This window comes from Lichenostomus cassidix, chromosome 11 (assembly GCF_008360975.1).
Source record: "Lichenostomus cassidix isolate B80296 chromosome 11, HeHo_3.0, whole genome shotgun sequence".
In the NCBI taxonomy this organism is placed as follows: domain Eukaryota; kingdom Metazoa; phylum Chordata; class Aves; order Passeriformes; family Meliphagidae; genus Lichenostomus; species Lichenostomus cassidix.
This window is the reverse complement of record NC_139492.1, coordinates 18,857,007-18,879,100: the sequence shown is the minus strand read 5'-3', so window position 1 is coordinate 18,879,100 and position 22,094 is coordinate 18,857,007. Positions and strand designations below refer to the sequence as shown.

The following is a 22,094-nucleotide window of genomic DNA, read 5'->3' as shown; positions in this document are numbered from 1 at the left end:
TGTTGTTGTTGTTTCCTGAGGAAAAAAAATCATACCATATCCTGACATTTGTTCTAAATCTAGAATTTTCTAGATTCACCTTTGAAAGAAAGACAGCTGGTTTTGGCAGGGTAAGTTGCATTTACAAATTGATTCACCTGGTGTGCAGCAGAGCTGAGTATTTTTTTGTCAAAGCTGCTCATCAGCTTGAGTGGGGAGAAGGTGCAAAAGGGTGAGAGAGGCTGATGGAGCTCTGATGGTCTGAGAATCCAATGGTGAGAGTAACTGGAAGGTAAAATACCTTTTCTTGAGTTCAGGGGCATTAGGGAAAGGGAATGTGTGCCTGAAAGCTTTGTTCTGTCAGCTGTATTCACCTAGCAGAAGTATTTTGTTCCTGCACCCTTTTGTGTGGCCAATGCCAAGCAATGGCAGCTCTTTCTGTTGTGGGAACACTGCAGCCTCCAAACTGCAGAGTGTGCAAGCTGAGCTACACTGAAACATGTTCTCCAGGGCTCTGATCTGGGGCTGGTCCTGTTTAACGTGTTTATTGATGATTTGTGTGTGGGCATGGAGAGCACCTCAGTAAATTTGCAGACACCCAGTTGGGTGGGAGTGTGGATCTGTGGGGATGGGACACTCTGCAGTGAGACTTCGACAGACTTGATCAATGGGCCAAGGACAACGGCGTGACGTTCCCCAAGGCCAAGTGCCACATCCTGCAGGTCACCAGCCAGCTCAATAGGAGCCAATGTGTACCCAAGTGAGCAAGAGGCCAATGGCCCCTGGTCTGTATTAGCCAACAGTGAGGGCAGCAGGACCAGGGCAGTGATTGTGCTGGGCCCTGCTGAGGCCACACCTCGAGTGCTATGTCCAGCTCCGGGCCCCTCATTTGAAAAAAGACATTGAGGGGCTGGAGTGTGAGCAGAGAAGGGCAACAAGGCTCATGAAGGGTCTAAAAAATGTCTTACAAGGAGCAGCCGAGGGCGCTGGTTTGTTCAGTGTGGAGGAGGCTCAGAAAGGACCTCCTTGCTCTCTCCAGCTCCCCTGACAGGAAGGTGGAGTGAGGTGCAGCTAGTCTCTTCTGCTGTGTCTGCAGCGAGAACCAGAGGAAATGGCCTCAGGTTGAGAGGGGAAATTCGGATGAGGTTTTAGAAAACATTTTTTTAGCTGTTCAGGTGTTCAGGCGTGGCAATAGGTTGGCCAGGGAAGTGGTGGAAGTCGCCATGCCCGGCGGTGTTAAAGAGGCCTCTGGATCTGGCACTGGGAACTGGTTTAGGGTTTGCCGTGGCAGTGCTGGGCTGACGTTGAACTGAATGACCTTAAAGATCTCTTCCCCCCTTGACGACTCCGCAGTTCCAAGTGCTTCCCGCCGGGCTGAGGGGAAGGCTCAGGGCTGTCCTAAGCCCGAGGGCGGCCGCGCCCTGAGGCGCTCTCGCGGCAGCGGCGGCTCCTGAGGGGCCGGGCCGGGAGCTCCCCTCAGCCCGCCGGGCCGCCGCTCCCCTCAGCCCAGCCATCGCACCCCTCAGCCCGGCGGGCAGCGCCCGGCAGTCGGGACCGCCTGGCCTCGGGGTCTGCCCGGAGCCAGCGGCGCCGCCGGATCACAGGTACCTTAGCCGTGCCCCCTTTCCCACCCCTTTGGTGCTCCCCAGCCCTCCCACAGAATGCAGCTGCTGTTTCATCTGTAGGCTGTTGCCCTCCCCCTCCCCCCTTCTTTTTTAAATTTTTTATATGTTCTTTTCCCTTTATCTTCGGGCTGCTCTGGGATCCCTACTAAGACTTCAAAGCGGAACTCTGGCAGTGAGCTATAAATCACACTCGGCTCACTGAGGGAGGAGTGGGCGGGAGCTGAACTAGGCCAGAGCACCTCCCCGTCCTGCTCCGCAGCACAGCCTCCTCACAGCACAGCCTCCTCACGGCCTCAGCTGCTGCTGCGGGATTTGTTTTCCGCAGGATGCCAACAATCCGGACTTGTCTTCCCTAGGGAGTTTGGTCCCTGAGTTTCAAAGGATAAATCCCACTGACCGTGCCAGCCATGTGCTCTAGCGCTGCTGAAAACATACACTGACAGATCTACACTTCCCTAGAAGTGGTTTTTGAGGTTTGAAGGGACATTACTGGGTTATTTTCCATAACTATTGGAGAAGAGGTAGTCTGTTTTGTATGCAAAATTTGCCAGATGTTTGTTGAAGCAAATCTAGTTGCTTTGCCCTGTTGTGATGCAACAACAGGGGTGAGCTATTTGCATCTAATTAATGTAGGCTGGTTTATAAATGCTATTTTGCATACCTTCTGTTCGTTGCAAAATAAAAGATCCAGGTAAGCTCAAGAGCTATCCTTGTATACAGTTTTAAAACCCATGTGCTTCCTATATTGTATAACTGTATAAACATATATTAAACTAAACTGTTCTGAAATGCAGTTTGCTCTGGAGCGAACTCATTTTTATAGCCTTGCTCTTGTTAGGTTGGTTCTTGTTTTGTTTTAGGCTGGCAGGGTTGTTGCAGTAGGGCAAAAAAAGCTGAGGAAGACTTGCAAGCTTTTCCCTGTTGTGGCAGGGTTGGATTTGCTGGAAAATAAAATGTATGAGTATTATCACTTTTGAAAGGCTAAAGGGAGATGAATTTTCCCTCTCTAACGGAAGCAGCAAAGGAATGGGGACAATCAGTAACTCTAAACAGAAAGCAGGGCTGGCTGTCTTCATTAAGATGACACTGATACTGCTTAGAGCCTTTGCTCCACTTTGAGAAGGAAAACTAATCCATTATTAAGCTGGATTCACCACTGATTTAAAGTTCCTGCCTGGAGCTAAGTAATTTTTTGAGAAATTGTAGTAAGTTACTGTGATGCTAGCATCAACCCTTTGTGTCTGGGACTTGGGGCATGTTTGAGGGATCATCCTTCTGCCTCCAAACCTGAAAGTCACTCTGCTGCTCAACTCTCAGAGCCTCCCATGCTGGGTTTATGAAGAATCAATGCTGTGGGGTTTTGTGGGTTACGTGGTTCATGCAATGTGACAATGTCTTTGGTGCATTAAAATAAATTCTTAATTTAAGGAATAATGCCTCAGTTTGAGCTCATTGTCTTTGGTTTGATCAGTAGCACTAGAAAAGCACTGATGGGTTAGTGACTCCCTGGGCAGCAGGAGGCTGAGTGTTTTGTACAGCTGCACAGTGTTCACCCCCTAAGTAGCATTACTTGGTCTTAGTGCCAGTTGTTGGCTGATAGCAAAGTTGACCACTATTGTAAGGAAAATTGGATCAGCTTCATTATGATCATTGACACAGAGCAGGGGAAATTCTTTGCTGACAGAGACATTGACAGTGCCCCTCGATGGTAACATGGAATTCCCTGATGTCTGAAAATGTCCCCTTTCAAAAGATGATAACCCAGTAGGTACAAATGCAGGGTTATTATAAAATACTGTATTTCCAAAGGAAAACTTTGCCATGCAAGAACACATTAAACTCCGTGTGTCAAATGACAGAATAAAGACAGAAAACCAGAAAGAGTGCATTTTTAAAAAAATTATGTAATTTATACTGCATATGTTATAAACACTGCTAATCTGAACAGAAACAAAACCACTTTTTCCTTACAGGAAAAGAACAGAGATAAATCAAAAATGAACACTCAAGAGGTGCGGAAATATCAATGTGGTAAGATATACAATATAATTTGTCATAATCTGCATCAGTTTTGCAAAGCTTGAGTAGACTGTGATAGGCTTGCCATGGGGTGGTGAGCTGCTGGGAAAATGTTCTTTTTCCTGGTTGCCAAATTTTGGATACTATATTGGATACATAAAGGGTAACTCCAATGACAAACTTTGAAGTAGTAAAGCATACCACCACCAACTCACTTTTTGAAAAAAAATTGCTGATATTTATCCACATTTTTATCGTATTTTAACTTCTTAAAGAAACCCTAAACCTTACAAGGGTTTACGATATACAATACTTCCTGTGTACTATTGCAAATAATTATCAAGTAAATCTTTTTCTTATACCCCAAAGACTAAGAAACAGATTTTCCAAGTTTGTTTACCCCCCTAGGGTTGTATGTGGGTGCCCAGAGAATACTTTGTGTTACCTTTCTAACCACCTGATTGAGGCTCTGCTGCTGTAGTGCATGTTTTGTGTCTCCTGTAACTCAGTACTGTGGAGCAGCCTTGTGCTGTTGGGCTCTTTCCTTACTACTCTGTAGATTTTCAACTGTCTTTTCACTGTTACTATTGTAATGACCCTGTATTATTTACTGTATACTTAATGCACCTTGCAATTGTGAATTTAATATTTAGTAGTTTACATCACACTTACTAACAGTTACTAGTAATTAAAGGCCAGAAGTATTAAAAGGAGGCTTTACTCTAACAGAGGAAATCATACTCAAACAACAAACTATGAATGGGAATATTTCTAGGCTTGGTATGTTTGTTGTTTATGGATAAATATAAGTGATGTGGCTCAATTTTGGCTCACTTTTTCCCCCTTTTTTTGAATACATATACATACTACATTTTGGACAGGTTTCTTCTAATACTGAACAGATTAATGTATAGAAAAGATAACAATTTTCACTGAGTTTTTTGTGTTTGCTCTTAGATATGAAAACAGATCTGAACTTACTGCTTGAGTGCCTTAAATATCAGATGGACTGCCCTCAGTCTCAGAAAGAGGCTTTGATCACTATCTATTCAATTTGTCAACAAAACAGTAAGAAATGTTTTTCCTTAGAAACAATGCAGTCATTTAAGTTCACCATGTGTGTTAATAAACTGGTGATCACTGTAAAAATGTTGTCTAAAGGATATAAGGTTTGAGATGTTGTAAAATCTTAGAAGGCTTTCATTTTGGAAAGAAACAAAAGCAAAAGTTTTTGTTGTTTTTTCCTCTTGTAGGTGAAGCGAGTGAATACTTCCGAGAAATTGGTGGTTTGATGTTTATAAATGACCTTGCCAAGTCGAGTGTTCATTGCATAGTAAAGGAAGCTGCTTTATTTACATTGGGGATTATTATAGAGAGTAATGGTAATCAGAAATAATATTTTCTATATTTCTGAGTGAGTTATGGCCCTCTGTCATTACTTCTGCTTGTGCTTTGTCTCCCTTTTTTGTGGTCTCACAAAATGAGACTACAAGATTGTCAGTTGGAGCAAGTGACAGTGAAGGTGCCCCAGTTCCACTGTCCATCCCCAGATTTGATCGATACCTTGTTGATTTGTGCACACAGCATCTCTTTAAGTTACCAGACACCTGTACTCACTCTCTCCCTCAGCTGCAAGTGTTAAATGTCCCCTAGATTGTTCCAAAGCTTGCCAAGGCCCTGGTTGGTGTAGAACTCACTGCAGGGGGAAGCCCTCAGTCCCTTCACAGTCCTGCTTTGTCTCCACTCCCCACAGAGTGGGACAACTGAGAGTTAATAATTTAGGATTATGAATGGCTTATTTTAGGACTTAATGGTTTTCACTTTCTGTTTTCAGTGTATTGTCAACAGACTTTGTGTACTTCTGCATTGTTTGAAGACCTCATTTTATTTTTAATGAAAAAGGATTCTGGTGTGAACTTGAAAAGAATGTCTGTGTATGTCATCTTAGTACTGGTTTCAAATAATAGTAAGTTGGGTTTTTTTCTATGTTGCGACAACACTTTTTTTTCTATTTGCCAATCTGTAGTACAAAATTTGGAACATTCAAGAAGTCATGTTTTGGTAAAGTTAATTTATAAAGATATGAATGTTTGTATGTAACTGAACCTGAATTGTCTAAGTAGGTCATTACTCACTGGGATTTCCTTAAACAGTAGAACGTGGTTTAGTTCTAAAAATATAGTTTGCAAATGCAAACCTATAGTTTCTGAAAGTGTATAGAAAAAGACAGGCATAGAAAGGTATTTTTACCAATATGTTGATGTGATTTTGTATTTACTTTTGGGGAGGATAAGTGGTTAAGAAATTGAATGTATGAATGTAAATTGATGTTCAGATTTTGTCTCTGTTTGCATTTGTCTCAGGAATCTCATATGTGTTCTCTTTTAGAAAATGGGCAAACCTGTGTCAGAGATACAGGCTGCATCAGCCTGCTGCTGCAGTTATTCAGGTAAACAGGGGCAATTCAAACAGACAAATCATGAACTGGATAGGAGTTATGTTTACTTGACTATCTGGAACTTGTTTGCATTGCCCTTAACAGAACAACTCTCTCCACCTCTGAGAAGAATCTGTCAGATGAAAATACTGATCCCTGCTATCAGCTCTGGTCTTCAGTGTGCAGCACTCTCTGTGCCTGTGTGAACAACCCCCAGAATGGTACGTGTTGCTCTAAAAATTGTGAAAAAGTTTATAGTCATTCTCCAAACTGGCAACTCTTGGATTTCATTTTTACTGTTTGGCTGAAATTTCATTTAATTACATTTTGTTTTGGTGTAATTTGTTTTCATTTTTCCAGAAGATAATCAAAACATTTGCTGTTCAGTTCTTCCCTTTGCCAAAGAGTGGCTCGAGAGTTGCACAGAGCCTGAGATAGTTCGTCCCATTTGTTCATTTCTGGGTCACACAGTTGCAAATAACTGTAAGTGCAGTTCAAGCTTTACATGTTTTGCATTTGTTAACACTAAGTTTAATTAAAGAGTTAGATTTTTTTCTTTCTTTCGTGTGAATCTTTACCAACTCATTTGCTGTTCTTGCAACTTTGACAACTCTATTCCACCATCTTCACTTAGACTACCCTGTGCTTAAGTCCTCAAATAGCCACAAACTGGTTACATTTCCTAAGGCCAGTAAAATACATTTGGAAACTGTTTTGATTGAAAGTGTTCTCTAAATAAAATTCACTATTACGTAACTGAAAACAATGACTTAGGTTGAACTTGGGCAGAATGTTTGCAATTTGTATGCACATATTAGGGTCATTGTTTCCTGGAACTATTTTATATGCAGTTACTACATTTCTTGAGATTAATATAAATCCAGCTTCTGCTGTATAAGAAATGTAATGACTAATACATGCACAAAAAAACTGTGATGAACTTACTTGGTAAAATGCTGAAATAATTTGCAAACTGTACTGCTTAAAATGCTTTTTTTTTTTTTTTCACTAAGCATTTGTGCAGAAATATTTTGTTTCTATTGGAGGATTGGATACGTTAGCTAAAGTTCTCCTTGAGGTTATGCATGATTCCTGTTTGAGTCACACCAGCACAAAACTTGCAGTGGTAGTAACAAAGACTCTGGATGCCTGCATTGCTAATAACTGTGAGTGAAAAGACATTTTTTATCTATGGTAATTGTAAAATGCAATTTTTAAAGTCTCGTGTTGGTGGAAAATGTATATAAATGGATGTAAAAGGCAATTTAGCTATATACATCCCAGTGGATGTTGCCTAGTTTTTTTTAATTCAAAGGTGTATATGGGGAGTGATTCATTTCATCTGAGGTGGATTACCTTCCTGTTATTGCTAAAATGAACATAGTGACATTTAAACCATACTGAAAATTACAAGTTAGGTGCTAGAGCTAGTCCTGACTAAGTAAAGCTGAGCTCTGGGCATGGCAGTCACTTTGGGTCCTGGAGTTAGGCCTGTGCCTGAATAATAAATTTTGTAGCTTTAGGAAGCTTTAGTAACTCAGAGGTGGAGCTGAACAAATGTGAAATTTCTGCACAACACACCTCTACTCTGATTTGCTGGCTGGGCAGTGCTCTCCAAATGAGGTCTTGTGTATTCCATCAGAAGGTTTGGAGAATCCTGTGATCCTGATCAATCTGTGCTGTGGCCATGTTGTTATATCTGACACTTCTGCCATAAGGGCTTAAAATGGAAGTTCACAGAAGTTTAGAAGTGTAAAGTTTTGAGTGAAGTTTCAAATCAGTTGGTGTGTGAAAGGATTAAGCCTCAGCATGGATGGACTAGCAGTGGTGTTCCCAGGTTCAGGAAGGGCTTGCCCTCTGCTCTTTTTGTAGCAGATACTTGGTGTCAAACTTTATTGAGCTCTTTCTGGGTCTGGACTGGAGCTGATAAAGGATCTGGAGAAACTCAGCAAAGATCTCCAAGGCTTGCACAGTGCAAAGCCCTTGTTTATCAGATCTTCTGCCTCATCTCCATGGAGCACAGTCTGGGAGGAAGGGCAGGGCTGGATTTGGGAGCTGCACGGGAGGGATGTGGCTATCTGAAGTGTTAAAGTGAAAGGCAGAGCAGAGCAGGGCTGTGCAGGCCCAAGGCTTTGAGGGGTCTGTAGAGTTCCCTGAAAGAACAGCATTTTATATTTGGATGATGCCCATACACTTACTATCTAGTTTATTTTCCTTCCAATTATTTTAACAAACAGCTGCCATGGGTGTTGTCTTGGCAAAGTATCACACTGTGTCAGAGCTGCTGAAGCTGCTATCCAATGAGACACTGAACACAGGAGAAAAAATCAGTGTTATTCTAACAATTGGACACTGTACTGAGGTTTGTGGTAAGATCTGCTTTTTCTTTTTTCTTTCTCTCAGCTTCCCATAAATTCTCATAAACTAACTCCTCCAGTGGTGTCGCTTCATCAAGACTCGGATGTAAGGGAGAGTTCTATTAAATAATAAAATGTTAATACTCAGAAAAAAATGTTTTCTATTATGTTCCATCTTTAAACTTTAAAGCTTGTTAGCAGATAGTGTTTTCAATAGCTTTGAAAAAGTAGATTATGGAAGAATTCAGAGCTGGGCTTAGGGATCACAGAGTAAAATTAATCCAGACCTGAAAATCCTGCAATCCAGACATAGCAAGTGAGTTGTCTTGGGATTTTTTTTACTGTTCCTTGGTACATACAGCTTCTGTCCACTGCTTACAAGGCTTGTTATATTTGTAAAGCCATGTAATACATTGGTTTTGAAGTAACATAAGCAGTAGACAGCCCTGAAATGTTTTCATCATGTTCCTCAGGGCTTGCCTATGCATATCTGGTAAAACTGTAACACTTCAGTTGGTATTTTATGGTGGTACAAGCAAATAGAAAAGGAGGTTCATTTGTACTATTGGTTTTTTCATGTATCTTCAGATAAATGAGTAGAGGGGTTTATGTTCAAAAATTCTGATTGATTATCATCTTCTGAATGTCAATTACATGTTCAATAATTAGCTCAATAGCTCATAAATCTATTTTTAAAGACTTTTTTTCATGAAAAATTAATTGAAACAAAGCTTAATGGAAAAAGTGTTTTGAATAGAAATATGATTAAATGAACAGAAAAAAGGTTTCTCTTAAAATGTCAACACTATTGAAATAAAAATGTTTTGGTTTTTTATTCCTTTTTTAGTTCAGTTTAAACAGGAAAGAACTATTCTATCATTTTTATGAGTACATATGCAAATAAGATCACAATAAAAAAATACAGCTAATTAAATAGTATATTAGGAAGAACAGATTGGCTAGACCAGGATTAGACTACTAATTTTATTACAGTTTTGCTAATTGTAAACTTCAAGATTTTGATATTTCTGCATCTCAGGGTTTACAGAAATGTACCATATCTACTTCAAGAGTATGTAATGGAGGAAAAGAAATACAGAAGTCATTATTTGAATGCTTTAGGCTACAATTAAGTGAGTTTGGAACTCCCATGATACAATTTGTCTCAGTCATCCTTTAGTTTTCTTGCAGAAATTTGAGTTCTGGTCAAATCATCCTGTGTGATGTAAACCTCTCCTGCTGGGTCATGGGTCATTGCAGCAGGCTTGGGTCTGTAATGAAAATCTCTTTTCCCCCAAAACTTACAGAAAGTTCCTAGTATTAGCTCCTAAAATTACTGTAAGGTTAAGGTGTCTGAGGCTGAAACCAACCTATTTTCCTTCACCATGTCCTGTTCTAGAAGAAAACCAGTGTGAACTGCTTCAGAACAATGGTCTGCCACTTATGATTCAGGTATTGACAGAATCTCAGGACGAGGAACTCATCAAAGCTGCTACTTTTGTGCTGCAGAACTGCAAACAAATGAGTAAGCTTGCTGGTATTGCTTTAAAAATGGCACTGATTATTTCCATCTCTGTGTTCTGCTGATTTCCTTAGTGGTTTTAACTGTGGCAGCTTTGAAATTCTGTGTACTGCAAGAGATGTTTGTTTTCTGCAGAGAAAGTTGCCTATTTGCCACGAAGAACTGATTTAGGCAGAAAATAGAGACGTAAAAATTCCAACAATATTGCTATAATTTATTTGTGAAAGCTATCCATGTATGGCCAGTCCTTAAAAGGTTTCCCATCTATAAATTCTGTGGAAAATATTAACATTATCATTTAACACCCAATGGATACTCTCTTCCTGGGGATGTACCACTATAGAGAGAGAATAAACCAGTAGATAACCAAGTCTGAAATCACAGTGGCTACATTCATTTCCAACATTAGGAAATCTTGATTTTTTTTTCTGAAGGAGGGTGTATTTTTAGGTCCCCTGTTTCAGTTTTTTATTAATTATCTGTATAATACCACCAATGAAACAGAGAGACCTTGTCCTCTAATCTCATGGAGGGTGTGCAATTGCTAGTTAGGAAAAAAACAAAACTGTATCTACATTTTTGTGCTGAAAGCATAACTGAGAGGTTTGTTTAAGATTAAGGGGGTGTGGGGATTTGTAGATTCCATTGATATGGAACTGTTTTTTAAAAAGCAAATAGTCATAGTGGTAAGGAACCCCTAAAGTTAGGATTAGGTCAATGAAAAGGTCTCTTTTTTTTCACAGCATCATTGTTCAAAGAGTTTTAGTAACTATAATTGCAAGCTCACATCTTGTGACTGCAGCTTGTATTTCAAGTGTGTTAACATTTATGTATAAATACTTCGTAAAAATTATTATTTGGAGATTATATTTTGCATTAATTTATTGGGGCTGTCCCTCAGCATACTAAAATATAATAAATAGTTTTAAAAATGTTGATTGATAACATTTTAAATACTAATGTTTTTCTATATTTTATAAAGCTAAACAGTTGTCTCTGAAATTATATAATAACTCATTAAATGTGAACAATGCAGAAGAATTGGATGTGCAAGTCAGAAAAGGATGTCTACAAGACTACTGGAAGAAAGCAAAAGAAATTTTACACAGAATAAACTCGATCGAAAAAGAGCATGATGAGGTTGGCCTATTTACCAAAATAGGATAAAACTAATCACATCTTTCCAGAGTTTAGGGAGAAAGTAAACCTTTAAGATAATTTCAGTGTGAGCAAAAAAGCCAGGAAAAACATTGGATATGTGTGAAACTACAACCTACAACTTTTGTCATTATTGTAGAAGAGACCAAGTTACACCTGTGCAAAAAATAAAGGCATCTGTATTTTATTAAGTATTTCAGTTTATTATAAAACCAGATTTTCAACAAGATAGAGAAAAAAGAAGTTGAATTTATTTTTAATTGCTGGACATTCAAACCTATAATTTTAATATTTGCCTGCATGAAATGCCCAGGGTTGTGCAGCTGTGGTGGGATAGATGATAAAGGAGAATGTGAACATAAACTGAGATAAAGTTGTTTCATTTTTCCCTTGTGCTTTAAAGCTGCAAAGTATCTGTGGACTTGAAACAGCAAGTTTTTGAGTCATTTAGATGGATCTTAAGTTCTAGCAGCACCTTGCATTAGTAGCAAATTTATTGCTTCAGCTGGAAATTCCCACTTGATAGGCACCCCTTCAGCACCTTCAGTAGCATTGCTGTCTTGGTGGCTCTCACCTCAGTCAGGGTTTTTTCTGAAGCTTCTCTGGAATTTGCTTTACCCTCAGAGTTAGATTAGTCTATCTAGTCAATTCTGTTACTAGATTTAACATTTTTATAGAGCTCACATTGTCACTAACCAGTATTTTTCAATACAGGAAAGACTGCAAGGAGAAATATTTGTAGACAAATTTTCAGTAGCCAATTCTGAAGCATTAAAATCCCATGAAGTGAATCCTGCTGATCCAAAAATGTACAAAGAAAGAACACATGAACAAGTATATTGTCCACAGTTGACCTTAAAATGGAATAAGCAGGTTCTTGCTCCATCTGTAACTTCTGCTCCACAAAAAAGTCTAACACTGAACACTATGGATGCAGCTTCTAACAGACAAACTGAACAGAGGAATACTCCACATTCAGTTAATGTGCTGCAAACAGACAGTGGACCTCAAAATCACAGGAAAAATGGAAAAACCGGTTGTGTGAAAAATCAGTCTGGTCTTCAAGCAGGGTAAGAATATTACACCTCAGCAGAAATACTGTTTTTCTTTAGTAATTTCCAAGCTGAATGTCAGTCTTTTAAGTTTTCTGTTACTAATGCTATCTTTTTCTTCCAGAGAAAAGACAGCCTTTAGGGGGCCCACTAGAGAATATTCTCTGGAATTGTTTTTGAGATCACAGATCCAAGCTTATAGATGTTGTAGTAACAAAAGCTCCTGACCTCTCTCTGAGTGGTGGTGGTGTACAGAGAGCCTCTTCCAGGGCATGTTCGAGTGCCTCCAGCACAGTGGTGAAAATCATCCATGGCTTTTGCCCCAAAGTTCTCACTGATGTAACAGATCAAGATTTGGCCCCTTTGTTTGGACCAAACCACAATAGTTTCTGTAATATGCAGTTACTAGGAAAACAACAGGTAGAGAAATGCTCAGAAAGATATTGGAGTGTCTGCAAAGTAGGGAAAAAAGTTTCTGCACCTCTGCTTTCCTCTCATGTTCCATTGTTCCCCTGCACAGGAAGAGAAAGGAGCAGCCCTGTTTAGTCATTCCTTGTTCTCTTACACGTTGCTCTCACACAAATGCTTATTTTCCTCCTTTTCTATTGCTTCTTATGGTTATCTTTCCTATTAATAAACCCAAAATTATTTATAGTCAACTTGCAATGATAAATACAGATTGTATTCTCTTGAGTTTATATCTTGAATATCCCTCAAGACAGTCAATGGGAGAATATAAGCAAAACTAAATTTCTTTGGGGCTTTTATGTTCTGTTTTGGGCTTTTTGAGTTCCAAATTTTTATTGTGCTTTTTTTATGTGTCTGGCTGCACCTTGCTCCATGAAACCTTGCAGTTTCCTAGTATGCATTATATTGTTACTTTGCAACTACCAAGAGCTTGGAGATTTTTCATGGTATGTTCAGGTAAACTTTGCTTTGCTACTGGTTAGTATAATTTCACAGCTTCTTTATTTGTTGTTCTGGGTGCTGAAGCACAAAACTATTAAGACATAATTTTAAAAAAAAATGTCTCAAATAAGTATTTGTGTGAATCCAGGAGTTACTGAAAGGTAACCATGGATCAGGCTCCTTGCTCCTGCAGCTTCCAGGGTCAGTCAGAGACACAAAAGTGCTCAATCAGGGTATCATAGCAATGTGTTGACTGCACAGAAGTTAATCAGTGTAAGAAAAGAAGAAAGCTAATTATCTTTTAGAGCTTTTGCTACAAAAGGTGAAGGCTACAGTATTTTGAAGACTTTGTGAAATCTTTATGTGCACTAAATAATTTTTCTGTGAATCAGAATTACTCTGGAAACCTGTACCCCTTGAAAGCTCTGCATTCCCTGCTGAACAGACTGCAAGGAATGCCAATCACAGATGTCTGGTAAACTGGTTTTAACATGCAGTGATTATATGCTGGGTGCCATAAATCCAGTAATTTGGGGTAATTAGAATATTTTTTTTAGAGTTTTATCTTTTATATATTTAATATGGGTTTTTTTGTTGTGCCCTTGGAATGTGTGTATTCATTTACAGGTAAATGTACCTTGTGACATTTTATTGTTTTTAATTTGTTCACATTTTGCCTTTCCTAGTGAACAGTTATTTAAACAACCAGCAGTGACTGTTAGAAATACGAAGGAGAAATGCACATCAGGTACAAATAGCTACACATATTCCTTCCTTAGTTGATTTTGTTCTTAATGAGATTTTAATTGGTTTTGTGCACTTTTATCACTACTTTTTATCACTTGTTATATATCATTAGATGACAGAGAGTGCATTATGTGTAACATCCTTTAACTGGTTTGCATAGTGTTGGGATTTTATATTGTACGCAATTTTACCAGGAGAGCATTCATTCTGCTTTTTGTCTAATACATATTTTAGCTTTCTTTTTATTAAATTGATTTTAACTATTCAAATGAATGTATCAGAGATTAAGCTTAGTCTTTAATCTGCACTGACCAGTGAAAGCCACTAAAAGAACACACATTGTGCCTGTAAGGCTCCACCTGCCTCTGAGAGTGACTTTTTTCTGATGCTGTTCCTGCGTGTTGAGCATGTGTTTAAGAGAATTGTTTTTCAGATTTGCATTGATCTAAGTCTGATACATTTATTTCAGAATGGGGATCTGCTCAACCAAGCCTTTATTCGTTGTTTAGTTTCCTGTTAATTTGTAAAGTTGACATGTATTCATTGGGTTAGAATTTGCCAGAATGGGAGCTTTACAGGTGAAAAGCTGATCTCTAGGTTACACCTATTTAAACTGAGAATATGTAGTATTCCAGTACTTCACATTTTTCAGCATCTGATTCCAAACAAAAATAAAGTTTATAGAGGTTAGTTAAACTATATAGGTTTACAAGGTTAATTTGCTGCTTTCAAACTGAAGTAATATCCTTTGGGAGAGTGATGAAAAAACACTGAATTGAACGTGGTTATTCTGGAATTGCAAAAATGTAAATGTGATGCATTTAACTTGAGGAAATTCATTTAGATTTTCTGCTGTTATGTTAATCAAAGTTTAATAATCTGCAAATAGAAAATGAAGTTGAATGTAAGTAAGATGATGCATGATTACCATGGCAAAAGATAGGTTACATTTTCTTAGCGATGTTTTTTCCTCCCTCATTTAGATCAACATTCATTCTGCTCAGAGAAAACTGAGAAAGTGAAAAGTATTTCAGCTGTGTCTTCATCCCATAAAACGGCAGATTTAAGGTGTTCAGGTAAATATTATTTTAATATTATTTAATATTATTATTCTTTCTTACCAGACTATGCAGAAAAAGCCTTAAAGAGTCAGCAATGCAGTAAGGGGATTGACTTTACAGAAATTGTAACACATCTGTTCTGTTACCTATTACGTATTAATAAAACCTGAGCTGCTTCCTTTCCTTTCTTTTTTCTACCTTGAAAATGATAGATAAATATTGAAATAAAGCTGACATATTGCAGTTTTGGTCCATGTAATAATGTGGGTTTACTGACAAACAGAACATACAGTAGCTTAAAAAATTACCCACTAATTAGAAGAATACTTGATCAGTGTTTTCCTCCTTTCTCTGATTGCAGAGAGGGAGGAAGAACACGAAGCCCTGCTCATTTCCCTCGTTTATTCTCCTGCTAAAGCTCCTAACTGTTCTGCAGCCCTTCTGTTCTCTCTGCCTCACTGCTATTAAATACAGGCAGGCAGTTTTCTCATAATCCATGACTGCAGCCCTCAGTTACCCCAGGTTCTACTGCCTCAATGTGTTCCATCAGTAAGTCATTGGAATGCTGCTGGTACTCAGAATTTGTGAGTGGATTTTGTAATCAAGCCAATGTTTCTTTATTTAAAAACCCCCAACAAAACAAAAACCACAGAAAACCAAAGAAACCCCAAAGCAGCCCATAACCTATCTTTGAACATTTTTTTAATCCAAGTTGTCAAACTAAATTCAACCTGAGCTTTAGCATTTCATTATCTTATGGTAGAATGTTACTGATATGACCTCGTGCCCTTCTTATGATTCCACACACAAGTTCTCCTTCAGCTGATGTAACTTAACTGTGAGAGGATCCAAGGATACCTAAACCATAAATTACCCTAGGAGGGTGCTCAAAAATAAACAGGAAGCCTTCCTGTGAGGGAATTCATGCCTCAACTAGACTTACCATTGATTCAGGTTAATACAGGTAACTGTTACAACACAAAGTTTCAAAAATGTTTACAGTATACAATATATATATATATGAATAAATAAATAAATAAATATATGGAGGCTCCTGGAGAAATGTGTAAATGGAACTTAGGCCCCTGTCTTCCATCCCGCTCATTTTTACTTCTGTAGAGGATCCCATGAATCTTTCATCACTTCTGGAGTTGAAGTGCACTATAACATGGTCCCATAAAAGGCTGAAAACAATTTTCTTTTTCAAGAGAGCAAATACAAAGCATTTCCAAGAAGGCACATAAGAATGATATGAATATGGAAAACCTGAAGTCAAATTGATCCTAGTGAGCAAAATGAAACACTGAACTTTGTGGTGGTTTCTTTAAAGCTGTGATTGCTATGTCTACAGTATCCTGTTTTTCTCAGGTTGTACAGCAGGAGGTTTGTCCTTCAACAGTAAAACCTTCACCAAGATGTTACAGAGGTGTCTGCACAGGTGTGAGCATCACAGAGTCATCCTGGAAGCTGAGGAAAGATATCGAAGGGAGCTCTGCAAAATGGCTGTTGGTAACAACAGCAGATCTGCAACTCACCAGAGTAACTATGGAGTTCTATTTTCAGTACTTGGAACCATTGCTTTAAATTGCATGCAAAAGTTTGCACTTTTTTAAATCTGATTCTGACTGTCCTGTTGTTTTAAACTCACTCATTACATTTGATTTACAATGATGTGTACTAAGTGAGATCAGAACTGGCCACTTGTGTTTCGAGGATCTTGTGTATTTCTTGCCATGGTGACAGATGCTCGTTATAGGCTTTGATGAGACTCTCATGTGCCAGAAGCAGTCAAGTCCTAAGAGAAAGGAATGTATTAAGTTGAAATAAGTGTGAATAGATGTATATGACATCATAACAAGGTAATTTTATTCTAATATTACACACTTACAGGTCTAGGATACTTAGAATTCTTAATGAATTTAATAGAAGCACATCCTATATTTTTCTGTTTTAAAGAGAGGGTTTTGGAAGTTAAACAATTACTACTTACTGGCATTTGTACTGGTGTTCATCTTATATTTTCCAGAAGTACCGCTGGCCCCAATGAAAGAAGACAGGCTACATAAAGAAGTACCAACTTTCAGGAGTAAAAAGAGTAGTTTCCAAAGTAAGGGCTTGGCTTGGAAATGAATGCAAAAAGCCCTTACTGTCTATTAATTCTTTTGCAGATCTTTACCATGGGTGGCTGTGGACAGGAAATTATGTTGTGTTTTTTCTTTTTCTTTTTCTTTTTCTTTTTCTTTTTCTTTTTCTTTTTCTTTTTCTTTTTCTTTTTCTTTTTCTTTTTCTTTTTCTTTTTCTTTTTCTTTTTCTTTTTCTTTTTCTTTTTCTTTTTCTTTTTCTTTTTTTTTTTTCCTCAAGATTCTGAGAATAATCTGAATATTATTAGGCCAGAAAATGCATACTCCATAATCATGAAATTGTGTGATACACATTATTTCACTGCAAAGTTCTCTGGCACTTGCTGTGTTGTTCCTGGTTTGAATCTTGTCAGGGTTACTTCCATGGCATTTAGTATTTTTTGGTTTTGTGGCATTGATTTCTAAAATGAAGAGGTTTAGTCAGGCTCAGAGCAGAGTTCAGCTGCCTGTTCCTGGGTTCAGCACCACTCCATTATGCAGTTCCAGCCATGTTATTCCTGTTCCTGCTGGGAGCTCTGCTAAGGACTTAGGGCTTGTTCTAAACAGCTACAAGGGGAACCCTTTCAAATGCATTCTCTTTTGAAAAGAGACTTGAAATTTGAATTTTGAAATTCCCACCAAGAGTTTATTTTTAGTACTCTTATTTTAAAAAGCCTTGTTTACATGGTTATTTTATTCAGTTAATGCCCAGTAAAAGCTAGTAGGTTGAGTTTTAAATTTGTTTATATTTTCCCCTTCAGATTCAGAAATTAATTAATTTGTCTTACAAAAGCCACAAAGGTATTTAAAATTAAAAAAAAAAAACCCAAACAAACCACCAAACAAAACAACTGTATTTCATCTTGAAAGTCCATTACAGCAATATCTTATCTTTAGCAAGTAAACTTTTTCTGTAAGCTGAATGAAACTGAACTCAACTGAATTTCCAGTCTTTCTTCCAAGGCCAGATTAGTGGTATGGCTCAAAAGATGGTTCACTCTTAAATTTTAATTCCTGAAACATAACCTGTGTTTTGTTATTTGTTTGTTCTGGTTTTTTTCTAAGAAAGATGTATAATTTTTTATTGATTGGGGTTTCTTTTAAGGTATTCTTTTGACTCCAAGTAGAAATGACAAACCCCATACTTCAAAGAGAGATGAACATAGTAGAAATATTAGGTGGACTAGCAACTATAACTTGACACCTGCATATGGAAAGTGTGAGTATTACCAGAAGGTTAATTTTCTAATATGCACAACTGAAAGATCAGTGTTTGCATTTAGGTCAGGGCATTGGGAGAAGCACCTGTCCTTGCTACTGGAGACAAATGGCTGAGAATTTCAATAAACTCTTACACTTTCAGTCATAGAAATTCATTCAAACATCAATAATACAATTAATTGCTATTTGCTTCCAATGCATAAATAGTCCTTATGTGTTAATATCAATTATGAGAAAAATATCTAAGGAGAATGAGATATTATAAATAAAATAGCATTTACATATTCATATTCATTAGAATAAAAGCTCTTTTACAGCTCTATATTCAGATTTTCAGTAGATTTTAGTTAGTTTAAAGTGACTAAGTGGCCTCCTTGTTCACTATTTCTAGCTTCACAAAAAACCCAAGATGCTAACCTGAAGAGACAGAGAGTCAAAGAGATGTGCAGCCAAAAATGTCAGCACTTAAAAGAAAATTGCACACATTCACTTGACAAAGATGAGGTTAGTTATGCACAGCCTAATCATACACTCCATATTAATAAATGTCCACATAAAAGTACTATGAATTGCATAATTTCTTTTTTAGTCACCTGTAACAGGAGCCCAGTAACAGAATTAACCTTGTTAAAAAAATATTCCTGTGTTGATTCTACTCCAGTCATATGGATTTATCCCTGAATTAAGTTCAGCATTTTTCAGCTGACATCTTTTCAGAATGATGGATCTGGAGGTATTATTTTTCCTGTAATGATGAAAATTTGCACAGTATAGAAGCAACAGAAACCGAAAGGAATAAACCTACTAAAGGTGTAATCTATGTAGGCACAACAGAAATAAAGATCACAGAAAAATGCTATATTTCAGTAAGTGGTGACAGTGGAGAAACCTTGAAGAACCATTGTTACCCAGACAGTGTGACCATTTCTTTACAACTACTAAATGTTGTGTTCCCAGTAATATGTTACTTCCACATGCAAAATAGAACATAAATTTCCATAATTCTTAATGACACCAAAATAATTATTTGCAGAGCAATGAAATATGTTCCCTGGCCATGAACATGAGACCCTTGAGAAAGAGAAGGACCCGAAAAGATTTTACAACTGAAGAAATCAACTGGCTTTTGAAAGGAGTCCAAAAAATGGGTGACCACTGGAATTTGATTTTGTGGTCTTACCCTTTCCAGAAAGGACGGACAAGTGTTGATCTTTCCAAGAAGTACTACAGGTTACAGATGCAGGTACTAATAATTTAATTTCCTAGTAATTGTGAATGCTGTGAGCTCAGTTTTCATTGTTAGCTCCTGAACTGAGTTGCAGAAATAAGGACAGGCTGTCAGAATGTGCAGCCCATGGGATTGTGCCTTGTGTCAGTGCAGTGCTGTGCACTCTGCCATGAGGATGGGCTCTGGTGCAATTCTGTCAGGGCTGGTGCTTGGAGAGAGAGAACTAAAGTAGGGAAATACCAGAGAGCCTTTGAACCTGCCAGTGCCACCTGACTGGCTACAAATTAATCCCTGTGTTTGTCAGGAAGTTGGGCTCTTCTCTGCTCAGCCTCTCTTGTGATGCTGGTCTGTGACAGCCTTTCCAGCAGTTTCCCAGGGGTTCATCCACACATCCCTCAAAAGGGAGCATTGCTCCTGTGCTTTGGAGACCATGGGAGCATTTAAATGACAAGCCCTTACCTACCAAAAGCTGGTCTTTAATTGTGCAGTGTTTGGGGGCAACATTTACCTTGATATTGTCTCTTTTATCTCCATTTTATAGATGAAAAAAAACCACAAAGGACATCAATAACCCCATCTAAGAGTGCTTTGGATTTCATTGCAGAATGTTCAGGAACAGCCTTTGTAACAGTGAGGTATTGCCAGAACAACACAAGCCCTTGGAGAATTTAGGTTGGCTTGGACTCGTGTTTTTCAGTGACAACTGACAGAATTGTTATGCTTTGTATACTTGATTTACCATAATATTACAATTTCTTTAAGTGATGCTATCATAGGCAAAATCTCTATCCATAAAAGTTACATTATTCTGGAACTTAATTAACCCTTCTTGATCATCTGATTTTTGCAACTTTTGATCTAACTTTTTGTAAGTTGCTTTCTACCCTTTGTAAGAGAAGGGTATATTGCTAAAATGAATATTTTATGTCTGAAACTGGTGTTAATGTTGTTGTGTCTGAATCTGTTTCCTCTAAATAACTGAAATATTTAAAGCAGGTAAAATATTTTGTCATGCACTGAATGTGCTGCATGTGCAGAAAAATGTATCTGTCAGAAAATACTGAATGTGTGGTTAAACACTGCTGATAGAGGAGGCAAATCTTTCATTGTTACAGAAATACTGTACTCATGTTAAACTAAGTAGGTACTGAAAAAATTTAGATTCTGTTTACAGTTGGACAATTTTTTTGTGCATTTTTAAAGTAAGTGAGCAGAAATTAGATTTTCTGCTACTTACACATTTTTTAAAGGAAGCTTTAGTGAAAGGCTTGGTAACTTCATTTTTCGCTGATAGCCTTAGTATTTCAGTTGTATTTTTTACTTTTTCTGATAAAGAAATAATGAATCAATAGTTGATTTATGATGGAAGAAGTTTAGTTATTGTATTAGCACTAGGTTTTCACTATGATGTAACTTAAATTCTTGAAAACAAGCAAGATAACCAAAACCTGAGAGACTTGCAATAAAGATGATGCCAATAATATAATAAATACATCTTCTAATATTTTCAGCTATTGATTTGTTGTTAAAATATTCAACCAGCTGTAAAAGATGTCTCTGAGTGGAGCTGTTGCCAGCAGCAGGGTTGAGTGTCAATGGAACTATTGGCAGTGTGACGTGAGGTGTCCACCATGGGGACATTGGGGTCCCTTGCACACTCCAAGTATTTTTCCAAGGACTCAAAGCTGGTCTGGACCAGCTTCATCTATTGATTGACTGTGTATTAGTACCCATATTGTCTTGGCCTGAAATATGTCTCAAGTGGCTAAAATATGTCAGGTGTAAACCTTTACATGACTCAAAGTGAGAATATCAACAATTCCCTCACCTTAGCTATAACTGAGGTTGGAAAGGCCCTGTAGAGCCCATAATCTCCTCTCCTCTTTGGAGCAGGGCTGAGTTCCAAGTTAGTCCAGTTGCTCAGTGCCTTGCCAAGTTCTGAGTCTCTTCAAGGAAGAAATTCCTGCAGCCTCTGCTGGTGCTTCACCTCCTCTTGGAAAGCAAGAGCTGGAATGACATCACTGGAATATTCTGGTGGGATCCAAAAGGGAAATCATGGACCAGGAGCAAGCAGAAACCTGAGGTGTGAATTTGTGCAAGTCAGTCTTTTGCTCTCCTTTGGATTGACTGCACAGTCTTGATCAGCTTAATTTTCTTGCACAAGTGCTTTGAAATCCACACGTAACAGGCATCACCAAAATAAAACTGCATGAGAATAGTTGATGTCACTTTCAGGCTGGCTGGGCCACCCAAGGCACTATTTCAGCACTTTGAAAGGCTGGAATGACTGACAAACCACTCAGGAAGGTCTGTTTGCAAAAACCCTGCCGTGCTTTTGTGGTTCTGTTGGACGAGCAAAGGGTGTCAGGGGTGTGAGGACTGGGTAGTAATTACAGCTTGATCAGTCGGCAATAACTGAGACCGTGTGTTCAGCCAGATCCCGCACTGCCCCCGGCACCGCCGGGCACCGGGACTGCACCGGGCAGGGACACGGCAGCGGGGACTGGGGGGTTCAGAAGAACCGGGAGTGCAGGAGAAGGTACTGGGACTAGCGGCACAGCATCGCGGCAGGCACCGAGGGTCAGGAGGAGGTACCCGAGCGAGTGCCGGGACATGTACCGGGGATGTAGGGGAAAGTACCGAGCAGGTACGGGGCAGG

General features: G+C 38.5%; 1 protein-coding gene across 3 annotated transcripts; it reads left to right on the top strand.

Annotated features, from left to right (window-relative positions):
• Positions 1 to 124: 124 nt before the first annotated feature.
• On the top strand, positions 125 to 20,908 carry TERB1 (telomere repeat binding bouquet formation protein 1). 3 transcript variants are annotated; one of them, XM_085072022.1, is made up of 21 exons: positions 125 to 1,583; positions 3,578 to 3,635; positions 4,581 to 4,691; positions 4,877 to 5,005; positions 5,458 to 5,589; positions 6,012 to 6,072; positions 6,166 to 6,281; positions 6,424 to 6,543; positions 7,074 to 7,226; positions 8,298 to 8,429; positions 9,817 to 9,942; positions 10,922 to 11,079; positions 11,812 to 12,167; positions 13,745 to 13,806; positions 14,789 to 14,881; positions 16,235 to 16,405; positions 16,893 to 16,973; positions 18,092 to 18,205; positions 18,599 to 18,711; positions 19,241 to 19,450; positions 19,977 to 20,908. In XM_085072022.1, exons 2-21 carry the CDS (start codon positions 3,602 to 3,604, stop codon positions 20,004 to 20,006), a joined length of 2,502 nt encoding a protein of 833 aa, XP_084928148.1. In that variant the 5' UTR covers positions 125 to 1,583; positions 3,578 to 3,601; the 3' UTR covers positions 20,007 to 20,908. The 3 variants fall into 3 exon arrangements, with proteins under 3 accessions (XP_084928148.1, XP_084928147.1, XP_084928146.1); XM_085072021.1 differs by having other exon boundaries at positions 127 to 271; positions 6,421 to 6,543; XM_085072020.1 differs by having other exon boundaries at positions 127 to 1,583; positions 6,421 to 6,543.
• Positions 20,909 to 22,094: the final 1,186 nt, after the last annotated feature.

What these genes read in the sequence shown, in the direction of transcription:
- TERB1 (XM_085072021.1), top strand. Translation starts at nt 3,602, where the DNA reads ATGAACACTCAAGAGGTGCGGAAATATCAATGTG. An exon ending in GATTATTATAGAGAGTAATG is followed by an intron (nt 5,006 to 5,457) that starts GTAATCAGAAAT and finishes TTCTGTTTTCAG; the next exon opens with TGTATTGTCAACAGACTTTG. An exon ending in CTGCTGCTGCAGTTATTCAG is followed by an intron (nt 6,073 to 6,165) that starts GTAAACAGGGGC and finishes TGCCCTTAACAG; the next exon opens with AACAACTCTCTCCACCTCTG.